Source organism: Narcine bancroftii, chromosome 1 (assembly GCF_036971445.1).
Source record: "Narcine bancroftii isolate sNarBan1 chromosome 1, sNarBan1.hap1, whole genome shotgun sequence".
In the NCBI taxonomy this organism is placed as follows: domain Eukaryota; kingdom Metazoa; phylum Chordata; class Chondrichthyes; order Torpediniformes; family Narcinidae; genus Narcine; species Narcine bancroftii.
Genome location: NC_091469.1, coordinates 145811266 through 145835009, shown reverse-complemented (window position 1 = coordinate 145835009; position 23744 = coordinate 145811266). Strand labels below are relative to the sequence as shown.

The 23744-nt window shown below is 42.4% G+C and overlaps 1 protein-coding gene across 1 annotated transcript; it reads right to left on the bottom strand.

Annotated features, from left to right (window-relative positions):
* Positions 1 to 246: 246 nt before the first annotated feature.
* On the bottom strand, positions 247 to 23369 carry LOC138764817 (scrapie-responsive protein 1-like). Its single transcript, XM_069941135.1, has 3 exons — positions 23248 to 23369; positions 22423 to 22670; positions 247 to 1028 (listed from the first exon to the last, which is right to left on the bottom strand). Exons 2-3 carry the CDS (start codon positions 22656 to 22658, stop codon positions 974 to 976), a joined length of 291 nt encoding a protein of 96 aa, XP_069797236.1. The 5' UTR covers positions 22659 to 22670; positions 23248 to 23369; the 3' UTR covers positions 247 to 973.
* Positions 23370 to 23744: the final 375 nt, after the last annotated feature.

Sequence of the window (23744 nt, the reverse complement as noted above, 5' to 3'; positions counted from 1 at the left end):
ACATTTAATCATAAATGGTTTCTAGTTAATGCTTGAATATTGAAATATCAATTTGTATAGGTTACTTGAAAGTTTACACATAAGTAAATTAGTAAGCAATGAGACAGAATAACATTGAAACAGAATAATACTGGTGTATAAATGCATGCGAGACCTGGATGGAATGCAGTAAGGATTTATTTTTATGAACAGAGAGATTAAATAGCTTGGAGATAATTTCTTACAGGAATTGGTAGGATTTGAGGGAAGTTTATGAAAAAATATATTTATACCTTTTGAATGGTGAGGGAGAGGAATTTCCTGCCTGAAAAAGTAGGAAAGTCAAAACCCCCAAAAGTAACTGGATGGGCAATTGAAGAAGTCCAAGAGCTGGTGTTCCTTTTGTGACCTGTACAGACATAATTGTCATTCAATCAATTTCTAGATTTGATATACAGTAAAACCATTGGCATCTGGTAATGATGTGGATCAGTGTATTTTCCGGATGCCTGAGATTGCTTAGTTACGTGGGTTGGTGAACTTACGGCGAGGCACGCCAATTTTAAGCTTGCTTATTTTTTTACCTCTTTATTTTTCTTTTTTTTTGCCGGTTGCTTGAAGTCAGGATACTAGGAGTTGTACTGTATTTTATTTGGATAAATATCATTTGTTTTAAGAACATTGAGGGTTTTCAGTGAAGAATTACACATTTTTAATAGGTGTACAAAATACTTTGTCTTAAAAGGTTGACAGAGTGATTAAAAAAGCTTATCTAACAGAAGCATGCATACAAATGGTTATTTTTGCTTATTTTGTCTAATTTTGTGAATCTACAGACAGAAAATGTAGTCACGGGAAATGACATCCTTTATATTATGGCATTGGTTACATTCTATAAACATCTAAGAAAAACAATAATGTAGAGAAGAAAGCACTTAATCCTTCAGCTGATTCCAGGTGATAAATAGTTCTCCCTCCACTGTTAAATATCCTTTTATTGAGAGTTGCAAGGGATCACAAAAGAAATCTTTGGTCCGAAGAAAATGTCCCTGAAACAACAAGAAGGTTGGCACACTCACTTGACAGGCCATTAAATGTTGAAAACTACTCAAAGAACACCTCAAACCTTTGATGGATGTGATTAGCTGTAAGTGGTTGAGTGGTGGCGGTCGAGGAGTGGCGCTGATCAATAACACATGACATTTTTCATACCAAGCTTCAGACCTGCAAGATTCACTATTAGCACTCGTGGAACCCCAAATGATTTTTAACGCGCTCAAGCACAGAAAATAACAACCAAGTAGAACATAGAAGATAGGAGCAGGAGTAGGTCATTCGACCCTTCGAGCCTGCTCCGCCATTCAACGAGATCATGGCTGATCTTAAAGTTCAGTACCCCGTCCCCGCCTTCTCTCTGTAACCTTTAATACCCTTATACTGAAGAAATAGATCTAATTCCCTCTTAAATAGATTTAATGAACCTGCCTCTACTGCCCTCTGTGGCAATGAATTCCACAGATTCACCACCCTCTGGGTATAGAAATTCCTCCTCATCTCGGTCCTAAATGGTTTGCCTCTTATCCTCAAACCATGGCCCCGGGTTCTGGATTTTCCCATCCTTGGAAACATCCCATCTGCATCCATTCTGTCCAGTCCTGCCAGAATTTTATATGTCTCTGAGATCCCCTCTCAATCTTCTAAACTCCAGCGAGTTCAATACCATCTGTTATACCCGTTTGAGAAGGAGAAGCAGAGGAGATGACCCGATGGGATGGTGACCACGGCGGCGGACCAGTGAGGGGGGCTCTGCGGCTGAAGAACATATAAGTGGCAGGCTGTCGATGAATTGAGGCTCTGAGCTGCTGGCCATTGCGGTCAAAGGACTCACAGCAGGCTTCAGTCTGCTTGAGACTGGCTGAAGGGGTACCTGGATGCGAGTGGGTGCCGAGCGCACTGAAGGCTTCCTGATCACGTTAAGAGATTTGGATCTGGAGCTTGGGTTGCTGACGGTTTGGCTGTGGAAGCTGCAGGAGCACTGGAGGGAAATCCATGGACATTCAGTAACTCCGGGGAAACCCTCGTTTGCTTGTCTTTCTCTGACTGCAAGAGGTGCCCACCAATTTCTGCTGATGGCAAATCTGTCTGACTTATGGCAGACTAAATTAAATTTAAAATATTTAAATTTATTACATTTAGACATAGCACGGTAAAGGCCCATGGTCCATGCTGCCCAATTATACCCAATTAACCTACGACCCCCAGCGCGTTTTGAAGGGTGGGAGGAAATCGGAGCCCCTGGGGAAAATCCACTCAGACACGGGGAGAACATCCAAACTCCTTACAGACAGTGTGGGATTCGAACTCCAGTTCTGTAACAGCGTTGCACTAACTGCTGTGCCAACCATGCCACACTAAAGCAAATTTTATGTAATATTACATGTTTTATTGCATCAGAGTAATTATTTTGTACCAAGGATAGTTTTTACTTCAGCAAAAACATTCTCTAATGGAAAACAACAGTTAAGTATAACAAACAAGAAAATGAATTTGAGATGGATCAGGGTAAAACTGTACCCTGTTGGTTCATGCATCTTTTGCAAGTAACTTCCTATATTGGAATACAGTGGACTCAAACTCTGCAGCAGCATTCCTGACTATCTTCTAGAACCTTCCATTCCCTTCTTTATTATGTTCATTTACCTATAGCTCAAAAGTATTTGAAGACTTTGCATCCATTATGCTTTATGGAGAATGGTCAAAAAATCATGGGAGAAACTATTTAGCTCATTTCTCTCTCAAATGATTGACCCCTTATTTTACTTAAACACACCACCCAGCTCACGCTCTGTTCTCGCTGCTGCCATCAGGAAAGAGGTATCGGTGGCACAAGATTCGTACCACCAGGTTCAGGGACAGTTGCTTGCCCTCCACCATCAGACTCCTCAACAAGACTCAGACTCATTTAAGGACTTGTACTTTGCACACTATTTACTACTGAATATTTATTTTTCTGTTGCATAGTTTGTTTTCTGTTTACATTTCTCTTTTATATACACCTTGAGCACTGTTTACAGATACCAACAAGTAGAAATTCTGCCTGGCCCGCAGAAGGAATCTCAAGAGTTATACGTGATGACATGAATGTACCGACAATAAATCTGAACCTTGAACTTTGATCCCAGGTTCTAAGTTCTCCCTCAAAAAGATTTGTTCTCTTTACATCCATCCTGAAAAGACACTACAGGGTCGTGTGTTTCTCCACTATACCACAGGTGCAAACCTAGAGCAAAAAAAAAAGCACATTATTGGAGCAACAATGGCAGACCGCATCTGCAGAGGAACCTGAATGATCAATGTTTCAGATTGAAACCCTGTTTCCAGGACTGAGGAAGGATGGGCAGTGTTAAAGAATGGGGAGGGGGGGAGGTGGTCAGTGGGTGACAGGTGGACCAAGGGGTTATGGATGGAAGACAAATGGAGCAACGTAGGGTGGACTTGGGAGACAGCGATGGAAAGACCAAAGGAGTTGATGGAGGTGGAGAAAGCTGCTGAAGGAAGGATTGGTAGAATTATATAAGCGAGAGATGGTGAGTAGAGATGTGAAGAGTGTGGGAGAGGGAAACAATGGGTGGAAAAGGAAAGGATGGATTAGAGATCTTCAGCATAATCCCGTGCATGGGAAATTGTGTTGCACAAATGCGATTTTTTTTTTAAGACATGGCCAACAGGATTGGTGAGTGGAGACATATCTATGGACATCTGACAAGGACCTACATGGTTAACTGGTCTGGAAGTTGAGATCATACAGGATCTAGAGTGAGATGGCCAATTAGATACAAAACCAGCTTGGTGAGAGGACACCTGGAATAGAGTATGAAGTTCTGGTCAAGGTACTATGAGAAGGAAGAGATTAAAATGGAGAAGGTGCAGCAAGCACTGAGACTGGACCTCGAGTTTGAAGAAGAGACTGGATAGGCTGGGATTGGTTTCCCCGGAGCGAAAGGCACTGAAGAGGGACCTTATAGAGGTTTATAACATTGAGGGGCACATATAAAGAGGATGGCTACAGTCTTTTTCCCCAGGGAGACAAACACAATACTATAGGGCATAGGTTTATAGATAAAGATCTAAAGGAGACCAGAGGGTAAGCTTTTCCACACTGATGGTGGGTGTGTGGAACACGCTGCCAGAGGAATTGGTGGAGGTGGGTATAATTACTGTGTTTTAAAAATATTTAGAGGGATAATGGGCCATATGCCAGAACTATCTTAGGAAGATACCTTGGCCAGAATGGATGAGATGGGCTGAAGGGCCTACTTCCATGCTGTACAATTCTACAGAGTGAAAGACAAAAGTCTGCACATGCTAAGATTGTAGTAAAAACACACAAAAAAAAATAACTGGATGAACTCAGCAGGTCATGCAGCATCCATAGAGATAAAGACATATAACCAATGTTTCAGACCTGAGCCAATCTTCAAGGTAACGTTGGTTATATATCTTTCCCCTCCATGGACGATGCATAATCTGCTGAACTCCTCCAGCATTTGTGTGTTTTGTACAATTCTATAACTATTATGTTTTTTGCAGTAACTTCAACAAGATATTTACAGATCCTGGGGCCACACTTTTGCTGCCAGAAAAATAACTCTTCTCTCTGGTTCCAGTTAACCATCCAATTTTATATTCTATCCATGCCAATTCTACTCAGAATTACATTCTACTCAGGAGCTTTAATGGAATGGAATCTATGGTACAAGTTGTGTTTCTGAATCAATACTCACAGGAATTCAGTGGAACGAACGGCATTGCAGATTCTAAGTTAGTGTACCTGCAATTCAGAGGCTTGCCCCAACAATGAAAGTTCAAATACCAGTATAGCAATTAGATATTTAGTTAATTAAGTCATTTGGAATTGAAAGCTTGTGTCAATAATGGTGACTAAGAAATTACCACATTGGTGTAAAAACCTGTTTGAGCCACTGTTGTCCCTTGGAGAGAATAATTTTGCTTTCTTTGCCCGGTCTGGCTGATAAACGAATCTAGACCTACAGCAATGTGGATGACTCTTAACAGCCCCCTGAAATGGTTTCCGTTTTACTCAGCTGCTATAGTTACCCAACGGAACTATGGAAGCCTCTTCTTAGCTAGAGGATGCCATAATTCAAGGAGAAGAGTCCTTAGCACTTTTGAAAGCACAGTTAGGGAGAGGTTAAACGTTGACCAACATCCAATGAGGAACAAAATGCAGGTGCAGCGCCACATTGCCAATATACTTCAGGTGTACGTTAGGTGTGCTCATCTGCTTTAATTCAGTGCCACTCAGTAATTTATAGCTAATACATTTGGCAACAAACTGGGAAGGACATTGAGCGTTGCTCGATGGACAAAAACATACCCATCTCTGCTATTGGCTCAATGCTCAGACATTAAGTTCACAGAGAGAGTCGAAGTCTTCTTTAATGGAGCAATTCTTTGTTACGGTTTAGATGCAAACATCCAATAAGGAAATTTTCACTTTAAAAAAAACATTTAGACATATAGCATGTCAACAAGCTCTTCCAGCTCACAAGCCCATGCTGCCCAAACACACAACCTACAACCCCGATGTTTTGAAGGGTGGGAGGAAACCGGAGAGGGCAGAGGAAACCCACGCAGACTTGGGGAGAATGTACAAACAGCGCCGGATTCGAACCCCGGCCGCTGGAGCTGTGATACTGTAGCATTGCGCCAACCGTGCTGCCCTTCCTTCGCACAGACCTTTAAAACAACAAATGAATAGAAATGTTTTTCTTTCTGTACTTGCTATTTGCATAAAACAGGCACATTTCTCTCCATTCTGTTGGCTGAAAAACTGCAATATGTATCCTGACCCACATTTTGCTTTTTATTTGAAAAGACTTTTTTAAAAATTTGCATTTCTTGCTGTTTTTTGAAGGAGGGTTCAATCAAACCCATTCATCATGTGAGCAAAAGCATTTAATAGAGCGCTAGACACGAGCACATCTCTGATCCAAGGTTAGACAATGACGTATTGCTGCGCTCCAACAGGAGCGAAACAACCTAAACCTCTTCTAGACACTTAATCGGACAACTTGCATTTGCACTCCATTACTTGTGTGTGAAAACACCCCTTGGCTTCTCACTTCCTCTGGTTGCTTGAGTCACTATCAAACAGTGTTCGAGTGAGACCCGCAAGCCGACATTCCCCTCCCAGCTAACTCAGGGAGCAATTTAAAAATTGTTGCACAAGTTGCTAGCATGCTCTCTTCTCTCCAGACATCTCTAGACAGCAGTTTGTTGTCACAGGTTTGATTATGCAGTCACCTCAACCATAACTTTCTGTCACCAAACTCTCAGCTTTTCTGTCACCAGGGCAACTCAAAATGTCAATCATTTCTCATATCTTGGGATAAAGACCATAAGATATAGCAGCAGAAGTAACTACTCAGCCCATCGAGTCTGCCCAGCTACTCAAACATGGGTCGATCTATTCTCCCACTCAGCCCCACTCCACGGCCTTCTCCTTTGATGCCCTGGCTACACGAGAGCCTATCAATCTCCACCTTAAAAAGACCCAATGATTTGGCCTCCACAACTGCCTATGGTGACAAATTCCACAGATTTACCACCCTCTGAAGAAATACCTCCGTAGCTCTGTTTTGCCTTCAATCCTGAAGTTGCACCCTCTTGTCCTAGACTCTTTCAGCATCTACTCTATCCACACCTTTCAACATTCAAAATGTTTCAATGAGATGCCCCCTCATTCTCCTAAATTCCATCAAATACAAGCCAAGAGCTGACAAATGTTCCTTATGATCACCCTTTCATTCCTGGAATCATCCTAGGGAAGCTCCCTTGAATCCTCTCCAACATCAGAACATCATTTCTTAAATGAGGAGCCTAAAACAGCTCATAATAATCCAAGTGATCTCCATCCCATCTGTGGGAGAGTCTGCAGTTCCCACTGAAATTGCGCTCAATGTTAGCAAAACCAAGGAGATGATTGTGGACTTCAGGAGGAAGTCAGGAGAACAGGAACCAGTCCTCATCAAGGGGTCAGCAACGGTGAGGGTCATGAACTCCAAATTCCTGGCTGTCAAAATCTCAGAGGATCGGTCCTTGAGCCTCCATGTTGATGCAGTCAGGAAAAAGGCTTGATAGGAGATTTGGTATGTCACTGAAGACCCTCAGAAACCTCTACAGGTGGAGAGCATTCTGGCTGATTGCATCACTGTCTGGTACAGAGGTGCCAACGCTCCAGACAAAAAAAAGTACTCTAAAGGGTTGTTAACTTGGCCTGTGATTCACGGGTATGGCCTTCACTCAACCGAAGACATTGAGAAGAGATAGTGTCTTAAGAAAGGAGTCTCTATAACCTCATTCTAAAACACATAATTCGGGTAAGGCAACAAATTAATAAATGTATAGGACTAATAGTGGGGTTATCTTCAAAAACACCCTTGTATCAAAATGAGTTAATAGCACTGATATTAGGAAATAAAATCTTGGACGCTTGGCACCGTAAAGGGATCAAGTGCATCGAGGATTGTTATGAACAAGAATAATTTATGACATTTGAACATCTAAAAAAAGATAGTTATCAGAATGAAAAAGAAAGACAAATCCTGATTTATATCGAACATATATATACAAGAGGAGAATTACATTAACCATATAACCATTTACAGAGCAGAAACAGGCCACGTCGGCCTTTCAAGTCCGCACCGGTTCACTTGAACTCCACTAGCTCAATCCACTCGCTCTCCACCAATATCCCTCCAACCCCCTCACCTCCATGTACACATCCTTTCTTTCTTTTCTTTGGCTTCGCGGACGAAGATTTATGGAGGGGTAATGTCCACGTCAGCTGCAGGCTCGTTTGTGGCTGACAAGTCCAATGCGGGACAGGCAGACACGGTTGCAAGGGAAAATTGGTTGGTTGGGGTTGGGTGTTGGGTTTTTCCTCCTTTGTCTTTTGACAGTGAGGTGGGCTCTGCGGTCTTCTTCAAAGGAGGTTGCTACCCGCCGAACTGTGAGGCGCCAAGATGCACGGTTTGAGGCGAGATCAGCCCACTGGCGGTGGTCAATGTGGGAGGCACCAAGAGCTTTCTTTAGGCAGTCCTTGTACACATCCAACCTTTTCTTAAATGACAGAAGGGACCCTGCCGCAATTATCTCATTCGGAAGAACATTCCATTCTGCACATACATGTATTTTCAAGTGTATATTTAACAAATATATATTATCCATAAATTTCTTCTCCTCTTGTAAAAGCAAAAGAAAAAAAAATAGAAAAGATTTAATTTTTATTGCAAAATCTCAACTAATTTTTTTTAGAAAAATAAATGAAAGAAAGAGAGACTGGGCAGTCCATTCTGTGAGTAAAGTAGGAAAACAAAGCATTTCCTGGTTAAAACCAAAGTTACCATAAGGAATCAGAAGAGAATCCAGTATAAAATGATGATTCTTAAACTATATGGAAATATTGAATAAATGGTCACCAAACCTCTTCGAATTTAAAAGATGTATCAAATGTCCGACTTCTAATTTTCTCCAAACTTAAAAATGACGTGACAGCAGAGAGCCACAAAGTAGAGTAGGTGGGTTCGGATCCTTCCATTCAAGTAAATATGGCTTTTCTAGCCAATAATGTTGAAAGGCAATTATTCGCTGTGCAGAGACAGGCCCAGGCCCCCTCTCCACTGATTATGATTTCAAAAATAGCTGTTAATAAATTTAGTTGTATTTCTAATCCTAGAACTTTTGTTAGAGATTCAAAGACACCTTTCCAGAAATTATCTAGTTTTGAACATGACCAGAACATGTGGGTTAGAGTGGCTCCCTCAACTTTGCACCTACCACAAGTAGAGTTTACATGGGGAAAAATACGGGCCAACTTATCTCTAGACATATGTGACCGATGTACCACCTTAAATTGAATCAAGGAATCATGGGCACAAACTGATGGAAGTATGAACTAGTTGAAAAATTCATCATCCGGAATTCCAATTCCCAAGCACCTTTAATTTTATTGTTGGTTATCGGCCGAGATAGGATTTGTCAAATAGAACTTTCTTCAATTAAGATATATTTTTTAAAAAGAGGTAGTTTAGGACCAGCCATGACCCTGCCAACGTTTAATGTCATGGAGACTCTTCTTCGAAAGATGATCACAAATCAATTTATATCGGAGATGGATTTCCTGTTGCAGAGCAATACCCCCAAACCAGGCTGCGCAGATCGAGGGAAAGGTGGGGGATGGATTTGTGGAAAAGGATTCAAGAACGACATTGGTCAAAATTGTGCTCTGATAATGACATCATTCATTCATGTCAGATATAGATTGGTACGCTACAATTTTATGCACCAATCTTAACTTTCACCACAAAAATTACACGGTTTAAAATCTGAAATTCCGGACTTGTGATTTAGGTGTGGTGTAGAGGTTGGAACATTTACACATTCAAATTGGCTATGCGTTAAAAGTAGGATCCTTTTGGCATGACTGGGCAGAGATTTTGACAAAAATGATTGGAGTGGATTTTCCATTGGAACCAGAACTGTATTTATTGAGCAATCTTACAGTTATTGGGAGAAAACTATCAAAATATCAAACACAGTTCGTGAAGATCGCACCAGTAGGAGCCAGGAACTGATACATGGAATCTAACTACCCCCCCCAGTTATTACTCACTGGAATACGGACATGTAAAGTAGTGCCCCCTGGAAGCAATAACATAATCTTAGAAAGAAAGAAATATGACCTGTTTGTTAAAAACCTTATTTGAATCATACTGGGTTAAGGATATAATTAACTTCCCCAAAAATAATAATAGTTAGGTTAATAGAGTTGAGATTGAATATGGACTAATGAGGCATTCTTTTTTTGGATAATTTTTTTTAATGTTAGCAGATTTGGGGGGTGGTGAGATTTAGTCAATCGTATGAGACCAATTTTAAAATACCATTTATATGATATATGTAATCATGTTCCATATGAGTCTTGGAAAAATTAAAATTAAATATTCAAAATAAAAGCAGCCTCTATCTTCAAGGACCCCCATCACCCAGGCCATGCCCTCTTCACTCTGCTACCATTGGGAAAAAGGTACAGGAGTTTAAAGATGAGCACTCTGTGGCATAAGGACACTGCAAGACACTGTCTTATTTTGAATGAGAAACATAGAATGCTGCAGCACTGAAAACCAGCCATTTGGCCCTTCTAGTCTGTGCTGACTATTATTCTCTTAGTCCCATTGACCTGCTCCCAGTCACCTCTCCCATCCATGTATCTATCCAATTTATTCTTAAAAGACAAGTTTGAGGCCGCATTCACAACATCAAAAGGCAGCTCATTCCACACTCCCACCACTCTCTGCGGGAAGAACTCCTAAACCTTTCCGCTTTCAGCTTAAAACTATGATCTCTTGCATTTATCTCCCCCAATCTAAGTGTAAAAAGCCTACTCGCATCCACTCTGTCTAACATAACATAACATAACAATTACAGCACGGAAACAGGCCATTAGGCCCTTCTAGTCCGCACCGAACCAAACACCCCTTTCTAGTCCCACCTCCCTGCACAATGCCCATAACCCTCCATCTTCTTCTCATCCATATACCTGTCCAACCTTTTCTTCAATAATACAATTGACTCCGCCGCCACTATTTCTCCCGGAAGCTCATTCCACTCGGTTACCACTCTCTGAGTAAAGAAGTTCCCCCTCATGTTACCTCTAAACCTCTGCCCCTTAAGAATTAACTCATGTCCTCTTGTTTTAATCTTTTCTCCTCTTAACGGAAATAGTCTATCCACATCCACTCTGTCTATCCCTTTCATAATCTTAAATACTTCTATCAAATCCCCTCTCAACCTTCTACGCTCCAAAGAATAAAGACCTAATCTGTCCAATCTCTCCCTATACTCTAGATGCTTAAACCCAGGTAACATTCTGGTAAACCTTCTCTGCACTCTCTCCACTCTGTTTATATCCTTCCTATAATTAGGCGACCAGAACTGCACACAGAACTCCAAATTAGGCCGCACCAACGTCTTATACAATCTCAACATCACCTCCCAACTCCTCTATTCCATGCAATGATTGATAAAGGCCAGCATACTAAAAGCCTTCTTCACCACCCTATTCACGTGAGTTTCTACCTTCAGGGAACGATGTACCGTTACTCCTAAATCTTTCTGCTCTTCTGTATTCATCAATGCTCTCCCATTTACCACGTATGTCCTATTCTGATTCTTCTTACCCAAATGAAGCACCTCACACTTATCAGCATTAAATTCCATCTGCCATTTTTCAGCCCACTTTTCTAAGCAGCCCAAATCCCTCTGCAATCCTTGAAAACCTTCTTCATTATCCACTATTCCACCTATCTTAGTATCGTCTGCATATTTACTAATCCAACTCACCACCCCATCATCTAGATCATTAATGTATATAACGAACAACAATGGGCCCAATACAGATCCTTGAGGCACACCACTGGTCACCGGCCTCCAACCTGACAGACAATTATCCACTACCACTCTCTGGCCTCTCCCTTTCAGCCAATGTTCAATCCATTTGACTATCTTAAAATTTATACCTAAAGACTGCACCTTCCTAACTAACCTTCCATGTGGTACCTTATCGAAGGCCTTACTGAAGTCCATATAGACAACATCCACTGCGCTACCCTCATCCACATTCCTAGTCACCTCTTCAAAAAATTCAATCAGATTGGTCAAACATGACCTTCCTCCCACAAATCCAAGTTGAGTGCTCCTGATCAGACCCTGTCTTTCCAGATGTTTATAAGTACTATCTCTAAGAATTTTCTCCATTAATTTACCTACCACAGACGTCAAACTTACAGGCCGATAGTTGCCAGGCTTCCTCCTTGAACCCTTTTTAAATAACGGAACCACATGCGCAATGCGCCAATCCTCCGGCACTATCCCCATATCTAATGACATTTGGAAAATTACCGCCAGAGCCTCTGCTATTTTCTCCTTCACTTCTCTCAATGTCCTGGGGAAGATCCCGTCTGGTCCCGGAGACTTAACCACCTTTATATTCTTCAAAAGCCTTAAAACTACACCTTTTGTAATCTCTATATTCCCCATATTTACCCAATTTGCTTTTTTTTATCTCACATCTCCCAATATCCTTCTCCTTAGTGAATACCGAAGAAAAGAAACTGTTCAATATCTCCCCCATTTCTCTAGGCTCCACACACAGTTTTCCGCTCTGATTTTCTAAGGGACCAATTTTGTCTCTAGCTTTCCTCTTACCATTAACATATTTGTAGAACTCTTTTGGATTAGTTTTCACCCTGCTTGCCATAGTTTTCTCGTACCTCCTTTTAGCTTTCCTAATTCCTCTCTTAAGATTCCTCTTACATTCAATGTATCTTTCAAACATCTCCTTAACTCCATGCTTCTTATATCTAATGTACGCCTCCCTTTTTCTTCGAACCAAGTTTCCAATATTCCTTGAAAACCACGGCTCTCTCAAACCTTTTTCCCCTCCTTTTAACCTAACAGGAACCTCTCATAATCTTATAAACCTCTATCAAATCTCCCCTCATTCTTCTACAGTCCAAGGAATAAAGTCCTAACCTGTTTAATCTTTCCCTGTAACTCAACTCCTGAAGACCTGGCAACATCTTAGTAAGTCTTCTCTGCTCTCTCTTTTATTTTTAAAATAGTTTTATTGAGGTTAACATATAAACTTGCATAAAAATTTTTAAGGAATCACATAACGAGTCATCTCATATACAAACAAGTACAAAAAAAAAGAAAAAATTGATGGAACTACGTCGACAGTTCCTTGAACCACATGAGAAACAAATAATTAATCAATCTATAATAACCATGTCGAATACATATTTGCCAAGTTAAGCTAAATGAAAACTAATAAAAAGAAGGAACAACAAAAAACCTAAAAACTAAATGTAATCTACCCCCTCCCTCTAATCAAGGTTACCTTATTTAAAAAAAAGGAAATTGTGAATCTGGCGACCTCCAGACATTGGACAGAAAATCTCTGGAACATTCAAAATTGTTAATTCTTCCAGTCATGATAGTGTGAATGGGCCCCACATCTTTACAAATTGAAACTTTCTATCTTCAATGTTGTATCGAATTTTCTCTGAGCTTAAATAGGACATTACACAGTGTATGTGTAGGTGAAGAGTCATCTTTCCATTTCAATAAAATTGCTCGTCTGGCTATCAGCATGGTAAAGGCTAAAACTTTCTCCTGAGATGCAGGCAGTAGTATATCTGGCTCACGTGAAAAACCAAAACAAAGGAATTAATGGACAAGGTTCTATATCAATCTTAAAGATCATTGATAAAGTTTGGAAAATGTCTTTCCAAAATCTCTCTAAATTTGGGCACTGCCAAAACATATGGCTCAGTGAAGCTTCAAAAATGTTACACTTCTCACATAATGAGATCATTTAAGTTTGGACATATGTGTTCTAAGTACCACCTTAAATAAGCAATTTCTTGCACAAAGTGAAGAATCATTAATCAAGCCGAGAGTAGAATACCAATCTTCATCTAAAAATGTGTTCAAATCTCATTCCCAATCATTCTTAATCCCAGCCATAGAGGCTGATCTTAAATCCAATAAATCATTAAAAATATAGGTCATTAATCCACCGTGAAAAATACAGGTAAGTTAAAAAATACATCAAGAATATTAGTATTTGAGATTTGAGGAAAATCAGAAAGCTTGGACTGAGAAAATGTCTAACTTGTAAATATCTAAAAAAATGTCTGTTAAACATTTAAAGATGAGCAGCTTCCCTTATCATTTAACGAGGCTTGTCATAATTCCATGAGCCAATCCACGCTCTAAGCTCACCTGCCTTTGCTACTAAGTATTGAAATAGATGGAGCCGAGAACATTTCCACCACATGCTTGATTTCTAATGGTGCATGCAATTTTTCACATCATCTTTTCTCTCCTCCACTCCTCTATCTGGTCTGCCATTCTGGTTCAGATTCCCCGCAAATCCAGTTTAATCTCACTGGAGCAACACTAACAAACTTTTCCACAAGATTATTAGTTCCCCTCTAGTTCAGATACAAGCCGTCCCATTGGAATAGGTCCCACCTTCTCTGGAAGAGAGCCCAATGATCTAGAAACCTGACGCCCTCCATCCTGCACCATTGTCTTCAGCCACGTGTTGAGTTGCATAAACCGCCTATTTCTAGCCTCACTAGTACGTGGTACAGGTAGCAATCCTTAGCTCACAACCCTGGAAGTCCTTTCCTTCAACCTAGCACCTAACTCCTTGAACACTCCCTGCAGGGCCTCCTCACTCTTCTTACCCATGTCATTGGTCCCTACAATGACCACAACATCTGGCTGCTCACTCTCCCTCCTGAGAATGCCATGAATTCGATCTGAGATAACTCGGACCCTGGCACCAGCAAGTATCACCATCTGCGATACTTGATCTCTTCTACAGAACCTCTTATCTGTCCCCCTAACTATGGAATCCCCATCACTGCAGCTCACCTCTTCTCCTCCCTTCCCTTCTTAGCCACCAGACCTGATAGAACAGTACAGTCCACTTGACCCACAATGTTGTGCCAAACAATGTAAACCTACTCCACTATCAATCTAATCCTTCCCTCAGTCCAGAACCCTATTTTTTTAAATTTTTTACACACATCCATGTGCCTATCTAATAGTCTTTTAAATGTGCTTGTATCAGTCTCCAGCACCACCCCTGGCAGTACATTCCACACACTCACCACTCTGTTAACAAAAACCTAGCATTGAAAGCTCGAAGGTGATAACAGAATGTCCTATCCACAATCTTCACCTCACCATTACCCAACTAACCGTTCAGCTCTGAATCATGGGTCCTCTACCGGCATCACCTACGGCTCCTAGAACGCTTCCATCAGCGCTGTCTCCGCTCCATCCTCAACATTCATTGGAGTGACTTCATCACCAACATCGAAGTACTCGAGCTGGCAGAGTCCTCAAGCATCGAATCCACGCTGCTGAAGACCCAACTGTGCTGGGTGGGTCACGTCTCCAGAATGGAGGACCATCGCCTACCCAAGATCGTGTTCTATGGCGAGCTCTCCACTGGCCACCTAGACAGAGGTGCACCAAAGAAGAGGTACAAGGACTGCTTAAAGAAATCTCTTGGTGCCTGCCCCATTGACCACCGCCAGTGGGCTGATCTCGCCTCAAACCGTGCATCTTGGCGCTTCACAGTTCGGCGGGCAGCAACCTCCTTTGAAGAAGACCACAGAGCCCACTTCACTGACAAAAGACAAAGGAGGAAAAACCCAACATCCAACCCACCAATTTTCCCTTGCAACCGTGCCTGCCTGTCCCACATCGGACATTTCAGTCACCAACGAGCCTGCAGCAGACGTGGACATACCCCTCCGTAAATCTTTGTCCGCGAAGCCAAGCCAAAGTACTTAAATCCATATGAAAGTTCTGGCAGTTACTGACAAAACACACAGGGAACAGTTACAACTGGTTGTGATAGTACCGATTCACTGATAAATTAATCTTTATATTGTAGTATAGGATGATGGTGATTGGCTGAGAGCATAGCCACACCTACTGGCAGGTCTTAAAGGGTTCCTCTTAGCCGGACCCAGATCATTCTGGACTGGTTGGCCTACATGTGATACGCTCCAGTCTTTTGTTAATAAAAGCCTTGGCTCGGATCAACAAGTCTTTGATTCTTTTGACACGCTCTACACTGGTTTAATTGTTAAGACTTGATAGAGGTGAATCAGACTGCACTGGGCACCAAACGATGCAGTCTTATACCTCTAGTGACTTGGATTTGATTCTAATCTCGTGTTGTTTGTATGTGATGTGACTACGTGGGTTTCCTCTGGATACCTCAGTCTCGCCCCAATCCCACAATCACACTAGTTGGTAGGTTAATTGCTACTGTAATTTGCTCGGGGTGCAGAAAGGAGGAGCCAATGTGCATGTGTGAAAGATTACAAGGAAATAAGTGAGGGAATGGGATTGATGGGATTACTTCAAGACCCAACACAGACTCAATGGGCTGAAGGGTCTCCATTTCTAGTGTGAGGTATCTCACAGCTTGTGAATGTTCAAAAGAGGTGGACAAGGTTGAGCAGCACGGCTGGTGTAGCATTTAGCGCAATGCCTTTACAGCGTCAACGATCGGGACCGGGGTTCGAAACCCGTGCTGTCCGTGAGGAATTTGTGCGTTTTCCCGGTGTCTGCCTGGGTTTTCCCTGGGGGCTCTGGTTTCCTCCCACCATTCGAAACATACCAGGGGTATAGTTGAATTGGGTGAAAATTGGGTGGCACGGACGCATGGGCCGAAATGGCCTGTTACCAGGCTGCACGTCTAAATTAAAATTAAAAATTAAGGTCACGGCAAGTCTATACTGTGTACATAAAACTGAGCAGTTCCACTAACAAGGGAACAAGTACCAGGGAACAACTATGCATAGTGATTACAAGGAGAATAGCTATAAATCTAAAACTCACTGCCTGTAGAGGTGGTGCAAACAGAATTATTGAGTGCTTCTGAAAGTGAGCTCTTGAGTGACAGTCATTTGGAAAGATGTAGGGAAAAGACAGAGACTGGAAGCGATGCGACGAAATTCAAAGGACCAGCATGGACAATTTCTTTTGTGAATTCTGGTTTAGGAGTGCACCTGGTAATCCTTTTGCCTTTAATATAGTTATAAAACATTGTCATATTTACCTTTATCCCATCTGCCAGCACAGGCAAGGGCAGAAGAGCCTCATCGTGTGATGTAATACTTCTCTTTATTCAAAATGCAAGTGAATTTTAAGAATATTATCTGTCAATCATTTAAAATCCTGAAAACAATTTCATAGAACGTAGAAATCCAGAGCACGTGACTGGCCCTTCGGCTCACAGTGTTGTGCCGACATAATAACCTGCCTAGTATTTCCCTACAGTTCTATGTAAAAGGTAAAGGTTCCACTATTGTCACGTAACACTACATTGAGAATGTAACATACATGAAATTCTTTAACTTTTGTCCACCATAAGGCAGAGAGTCGCCACACTGTCCAGCGCCCCTCACAGAAACCTACAGCACCTGGTGTTCCAAGGTGGTCTCCCCATGAAGTACTGACCAGGCCTGAGCCTTCTTAGTTTCTGAGATCAGGCATCTCAGGCGTAGTCAGCCTGTACTTGTCTTTCCTTTCATATTTATTTCCATCTTTTTTTCCCCTATCATTATTTATTCTATTTTTCTTCTTTATGGTAAATTATGTTACCATTGATTAAATATTCATCACAACAATTCCTAGTTAAGAGTTGAAGCATTGTATGGAGGCTTCTTCAAGCTCATTAGTGAGCAGGCACACAGATCAGTCCTCTCTAAAAAACATTGCCTAGGAACCACAGAATGCCACTCAAAAGCCAATTAAAAGTCCTTGGCCAGCCACAAGGGTGACGAAAGATGATCGTTGCTCTTTTTCTATTGACTGCAGAATGCAACCCCGTGTCTTTATGTGAACAAACAAAGCCACCCTAAACATAGGAACAGCAGGAAGCCATTTACCCCTTTAGATGTGTTACTATTCAATCAACGCATGGCTGTAACCCAACTTCCTTTCCACAATTATCCTTTAACACCGGACAACAAAAATTTTGCTTCCTGAATCATTTGCCCTTATTTCATGGATTTTGAGCTACTGATCATGAAAAATCACCTTAAAAATTTCCTATCATGTACCATTTTTTTTAGATATAACCTATTTTTGTGATTTCCCGTCAATCTTCCAAACCATGAAGTGCACACGTAATTGAAAATTCAATTTCAACATTCGCACTTGGACGTCTTCCCTGCTGATCTTGGTTCAGTCAATGACAAACATGGCGAAAGGTTTTTACCAGGACATTGCGACCATGGAGAAGCAACTGGAATCCATCAGTGCTGGCCAACTATCGTTGGACACTGACACGAGATGTGGAGTATAAATGAAAATCAGTTGCAAAACCTTTTTAGGTCAGTGGAACTAATGCAATGTTTCAGCAAAGTTATGCAATTTAACATGCAAAATCCAATAGAAGTTAAATGTTTCTCCAACTTCCTATGTGATACAGCAAATCTCAAATTATCTTTGTGTTCAACCTGAAGTTGTCTTTCATAATCCTAATTTTTTTTCTAGGAAGCAAACCATTTAGAAAAAAAAAAATGATTGTCCAGTGTAATCTAGCAATTTTAGATATAAAACTAACAATTGATTTCTGCATCCATTAGAATCAGTCACACAGCACTGAGTAAGCCCTTTGGCCCAACTCATCCATTCCAACCAAGTTAGAATCATACCTTGTCCCATTTGTCTATATTTGGTCCCTATCCTTCAAAGCCCTTCCCATCCTCGTACAGGTATGTGTCCAAACGTGTCATGAATGCCATAATTATACCTGCTTCTATTGTTTCCACTGGCAGCTTGTGCCAGGTGTGGACTACTTTCCAATTGAAAACGTTGTCCCTCAGGTCCCTCTTAAACCTCCCCCTTCTCACGTTAAATTGATGACCTCTCGCTCTAGAATCGTCTACCTGGAAAATAGACCATGAGCATTCATTTTCTTCATAGACCATTACAGGCCCTCTGGCCCTCGATGTTGTGCCGACCTATATCTCTCTTCTTTGGCTTGGCTTCGCGGACGAAGAATTATGGAGGGGGTAATATATTCTTACCAAAAATACCTAATTCCTCATACCCCTCTATATATTTTTTTCATCCATGTGTTTGTCTAAAAGTCTCTTAAATGTTGCTAATGTTTCAGCCCTGGCAATGCATTCCAGGCACCCACAAATCTCTGTGTAAAAAAAAACTTACCTCTGATGTCTCCCCTAAACTTTCCTCCCTTTTGTACAGGTGACCTCTGCTATTTGCTATTCCTGCCCTGGGAAAAGGTGCTTGGCTGTCTACCTTATCTATGCCTTTAGAACCTTGTAGACCTCTATTAAACCCTCCTCTCATCCTTCTTTGCGCCAAAGAGAAAAGTCCCAGCTCTGCTAACCTTGCCTCTTAAGACTTATTTTCCAATCCAGGCAATATCCTGGTAAATCTCCTCTGCACCCTCTCCATAGCTTTCACATCCTTCCTATAGTGAAGTGACCAGAACTGAACACAAGACAATGTGTTCTCACCAGAAATTTGTAGTTGCAACATGACCTCTCAATTCTTGAACACTATTCCCTCAATATTGAAGCCCAGCATCCCAGTGGCCTCCTTAGCAATCCTATCAACCTGCACAGCAAGCTTAAGAGACGCATGGATTTGGACCCCTTGGTCCCTCTGTTCCTCCACACTGTTAAGTATCTGGCTATTACTCCTGCGCTCAGGCTTCTGGTTGACCTTCCAAAATGCATCATCCGCCAACTTACTTACCCATCCATTCACTTCTTCATCGTGGTGAATTATGAAGGGTGGGAGGAAACTGGAACCCCCAGGGAAAACCCACGCAGAAACAGGGAGTGCATACAAATTCCTTACAGGCAGTGTGTGAGTCGAACCCTGGCCCCAATTGTTGGCGCTGTAACAGGGCTGCGCTAACCGTGCCACCCATATAAGTCTTCTCATTGTGGACACTGACTGCTGTGTTGCAAAGGTGACTATGTTTCAAAACTATCTAATTAGCTGTCAATTATATAACATGGGTGGCCAAACTTGCTTAACCCAAAACAAACTTCAGATGTTTGAGAGCTGCAAGACATTAAAAAAATATTACACACAGTTTTACTCTTACATGCACATGCTGTAAAAAAATGATATAAACATTAAGAAATACATGTATGTAATATTTATTCATGTGTGTAGTTTTTAAACTGCTCATTTGTTTTTAAACTGCTCAAAAGTAGTCAACTACTTTTGACTGCAGTAAGTACTTGTGTCACTCGGGGCTTCAGCATCTCAGATGGGCAGGCGACCTGGACTGGGTGGCAAGATCACGGTCAAGACTTCATGTGTCCAGGACCGGGTGGTAGGTCCACGGTCGGGGTGTTGGGAGCTTGGATGGGCGGCCGGGGCCTGAATTTGTGTCTGTGGTTTGACAGAATATAGATAGATATGTTTCTGGGAGATAAATTGATTTGAAGGGTTTGTTAGTGTAGGTCACATACAAACACTTTTGTAATGGAGGATTTAAGCCATGCTTTTGCTTATGCAGGGCTGAGTATCAGTAACCTACTTTGAGAATAATGTATGCATAATCTAATTTACACCATGAGGCCCAGAGATGCAGTTGTCTTTTGTTGGTCGCAGACTGTCAGGAGACCTTGAAGATAAGTACACCATTTATTCAAGGCGATGGGCTATGAGTAAACAAATTTTGAGTAATATAAGCCATGGTCCCACTGCTGAAGTTTGAGACTCTCTCTGAGGGGTGGAAACATCCCTCAGCAAGAAGAAGAACTTCTAGAGTCCAACCAACGTCCCGGTCGGGGGAGGTGGAGAAGCTGCTCCCGGCGCCCAGACAACCTACTACAAGTGTGCAGTCGTCGCCACGCTTTGGCAGTTGGGACCAGTCCAGGCGTTGATAAGTATAATTGGGAAGGGCTTGCATATTGTAGTTTGAAATCAGCTTTAGATTTAGTAATAAAGATTTGTATAAACTGAAGTGCTCTCGGTGTGTGTCTCTGTTTACTTTCGGTAGCTCAAACACTGTGACCAATCTAAAATGAACAAAGTGAGAGGTACAAGTTTACCGAGGACAATTGGTACAGTCAGCAGGACTAACGGAGGTTTAAATCCTCCATTACATTCCACCCCTTGGTCGCAGCCTGTCACTTACGAGACCCAACAAGCATTTGAGTACAGAAGGAGTGAAAAAGAGAAACTAAAACTATAATAAGCACAAAAATAAACAATAATGCGAGCAACCGACGGAGAATATTGTGGCCCAATCCCCCAAATGTACCATTTAACCATGAAAAAGGATTCAAACTATCCTTGTGGGCCACAATACCCAGATGCTGAAGCTCACGAACAGATTTTGAAACATGCTGAATAATATCAGATATATTAGTGGATACATCGGGCCGTGTCCCCCACGGGCAACTCCCTCGGAATGTCCTCGACATTACAAATCCAATTGCTGGCATCAAAGCAGCTGTTAAGCCAGATCAGCAGGAGAACAAGACGGAGGATCTGGAACAAAGAAGCCTGACATATGTCACTCATGATGCTGTAAGCGTTCAGTATTTAAACATATTAAATCATCCTGTCCCTCAATAACTACCCACCGAGTGTTACCCTGGGCAGGTGCCACTATTTCCCCTTTTACAGGAGGGCCACTACCTGATGGTGCCACCCATAACTTTCATCCAGCATTCTCTGGTTCGGGAATGGGGGGCAATGACCGTTTTCCCTCTGGAATAGGCTGTAGTTCAGAAGCGTGAAGAAGTCGGCGGAAAGGTGTACCTCCCTTCAAAGGGTGATGATTCAAATTGTCGACTGCCTGCTGCAGCACATGGCACCACCCCTTCAGGGTCCCCAGTGGTGTTAACAAACGAATTTGATCCTTCAGCAAGCCGTTCATTCGTTCAACTAACCTGGCAGCCTGTGGGCAATAAGGAATATGGTGGACCCATAAGATACTGTTGTCAGTTGCCCAATCACAGATTGCCTTCCCGGAGAAGTGCAAGCCATTATCAGACTGAATTCCCTCTGGTACATCATAACGAGAAATTAAATGGTTTAGTCCTTGGATAGTGCTAGCTTGGTCAGCCGTCTAGGTGGGAAAAGCAAAAACCAGGCCCTGTTGGAACCAAGGGGTTGTAATCATGGAAAATATGCCTATGTACTATTCATTATGTATTCATTAATCCATTATGATGTAACAATTTACTCTTTACTTCAATTATACTGTTTAAGGGAAATACTAATGCAATTAAGTAACAGCCACGGTATGTAGAAAAGTTGGCTGATTATAGTATGTGTAGAATTTGCTGCCTCCAAATACAAAGAGAGAAAATACTTTCATCCCCAAGGTTACACTGCTAATTGTAAAGCACACATGGGGGAAAAAGGAGAGCAGATAGGAGAAGTTAGACAGGATGAGGTTGGAGGAACCACAGGGACAGTGATTTATTCTGAAACAGGCCAGTGACAGGAAGATAAGTGATAAGAGTACCATGACTGAGAATGTCAGAGACAAACAAAATGGATAAACCAATTTAGTAGAAATAATTAAGTCATAAGGAAACACGGGAGGTGTGGATTGGAACAAGAGCCTTCCTGAATGGTAACCATTGACCTTTCAAGCACCAAAGCCTGGTGAACTTTATACATGTTAAATTCTGTGCTTTTTTTTGGTGGTGCTTGTTTTAAACGGCTCCTGGAAGTGTGCTGGCCCCCACAAGTCGGTGCACTCTCCCACAGGATAAGGCAGGGCAAGCGCTGAACTGACGGACTTACTTGGGACAGCAGAGCAACTCTCGAAAACTGCAGTAGCAGACGACCTCGCAGCGGTCCCCGTCCCAAAAGTGATCCACCAGACCCTGATCAATGGGTCGCAGGCGATCAGTCCCTTGGAGAATATTATGGCAGCTTCGACCCCTCAGCATCTTTTTGTAGCAGGACGTTCGGTTGGAGGGCACGGCTTGAGCAGCAAGCAAGACGCCCAGAAGCATGAGCCCAATTAATCTCTTCATTCTTCACGCAGTCTGCAAGGCAAGACAAAAGTCCTTCTTCGACATGTGCTGCCGCAGGCACAAAGCAATGAAACGAGTCATGGATTTCCCAATCTCAAAGAAAACGAAATAGGGAAATCTTCCTTCCCCTTCTCTGCTTTCCTGCACATTTAACGATCCCCCCCCCAACATTATTCCTGCATTAAGCCTCCCACCCTTGCAAGGTTTTATCTGTTGAACTCCACACCATTACTAGAGAGCAGACTCAATGGGTCAACCTCAATCAGCTCTGCAACCAAATTCACCTCAAAATCTGTACATTTTGATAAATCCATCAGATTGTGGGAAATGGAAAAAAAAGACTCAGCAGATTTAGGGAACATTGAAGAAAAGAGATACATTCCCAGCTCGAGGCTTGCTTTTAACATTCAGACGATCTCAAATGATACAATTTTAAACATGGCAGGGGCAATATTCATTTTAATTCAGTTGCCAAGAGGTGTTGTTGTGAATTGTATTTCCCTCACCTCACGCCCTCCGAAACTGCATTTGCGATACGAGGTACAGTTAGATGGAAGTAAAATAAATACGCGGTTTAAAGGTCTCTTACCTTGCTGAAGGGATGCGGATCGGCACTTGGAGCGTCTCGTTCTGAACGATCCGAGACTCTCCTCTCACTGGTTTACGAATCAACAGCCACAAACGGGGCTTTGTGCTGGCTCGGTTGGAAGCCAAGCTTGACAGCCACGCTCTCACTCTCCCCCCCCCCCCCCGTCCTCTCACCCCCCTTCTCACTCTCCCCCTCACTCCCCCTCCCCCTTCCTTCTCACTCCCCCTTCTCCCCCTCCCTTCTCACTCCCCCTTCTCCCCCTCACTCCCCCCCTCCCCCTCACCCCCCCCTCCCCCTCACTCCCCCCCTCCCCCTCACTCCCCCCCTCCCCCTCACACCCCCCTCCCCCTCACTCCCCCCCTCCCCTCTCACTCCCCCTTCTCCCCTCTCACTCCCCCTTCTCCCCCTCCCTTCTCACTCCCCCTCCCTTCTCACTCCCCCTCCCTTCTCACTCCCCCTCCCTTCTCACTCCCCCTCCCTTCTCACTCCCCCTCCCT

Excerpts from the sequence above, each read along its gene's own strand:
- LOC138764817 (XM_069941135.1), bottom strand. The coding sequence starts at position 22,658 with ATGAAGAGATTAATTGGGCTCATGCTTCTGGGCGTCTTGCTTGCTGCT. Across the intron at positions 1,029-22,422 it reads GAGTTGCTCTGCTGTCCCAA|GGACATTTTCTTCGGACCAA; the intron begins GTAAGTCCGTCA and ends TTGTTGTTTCAG.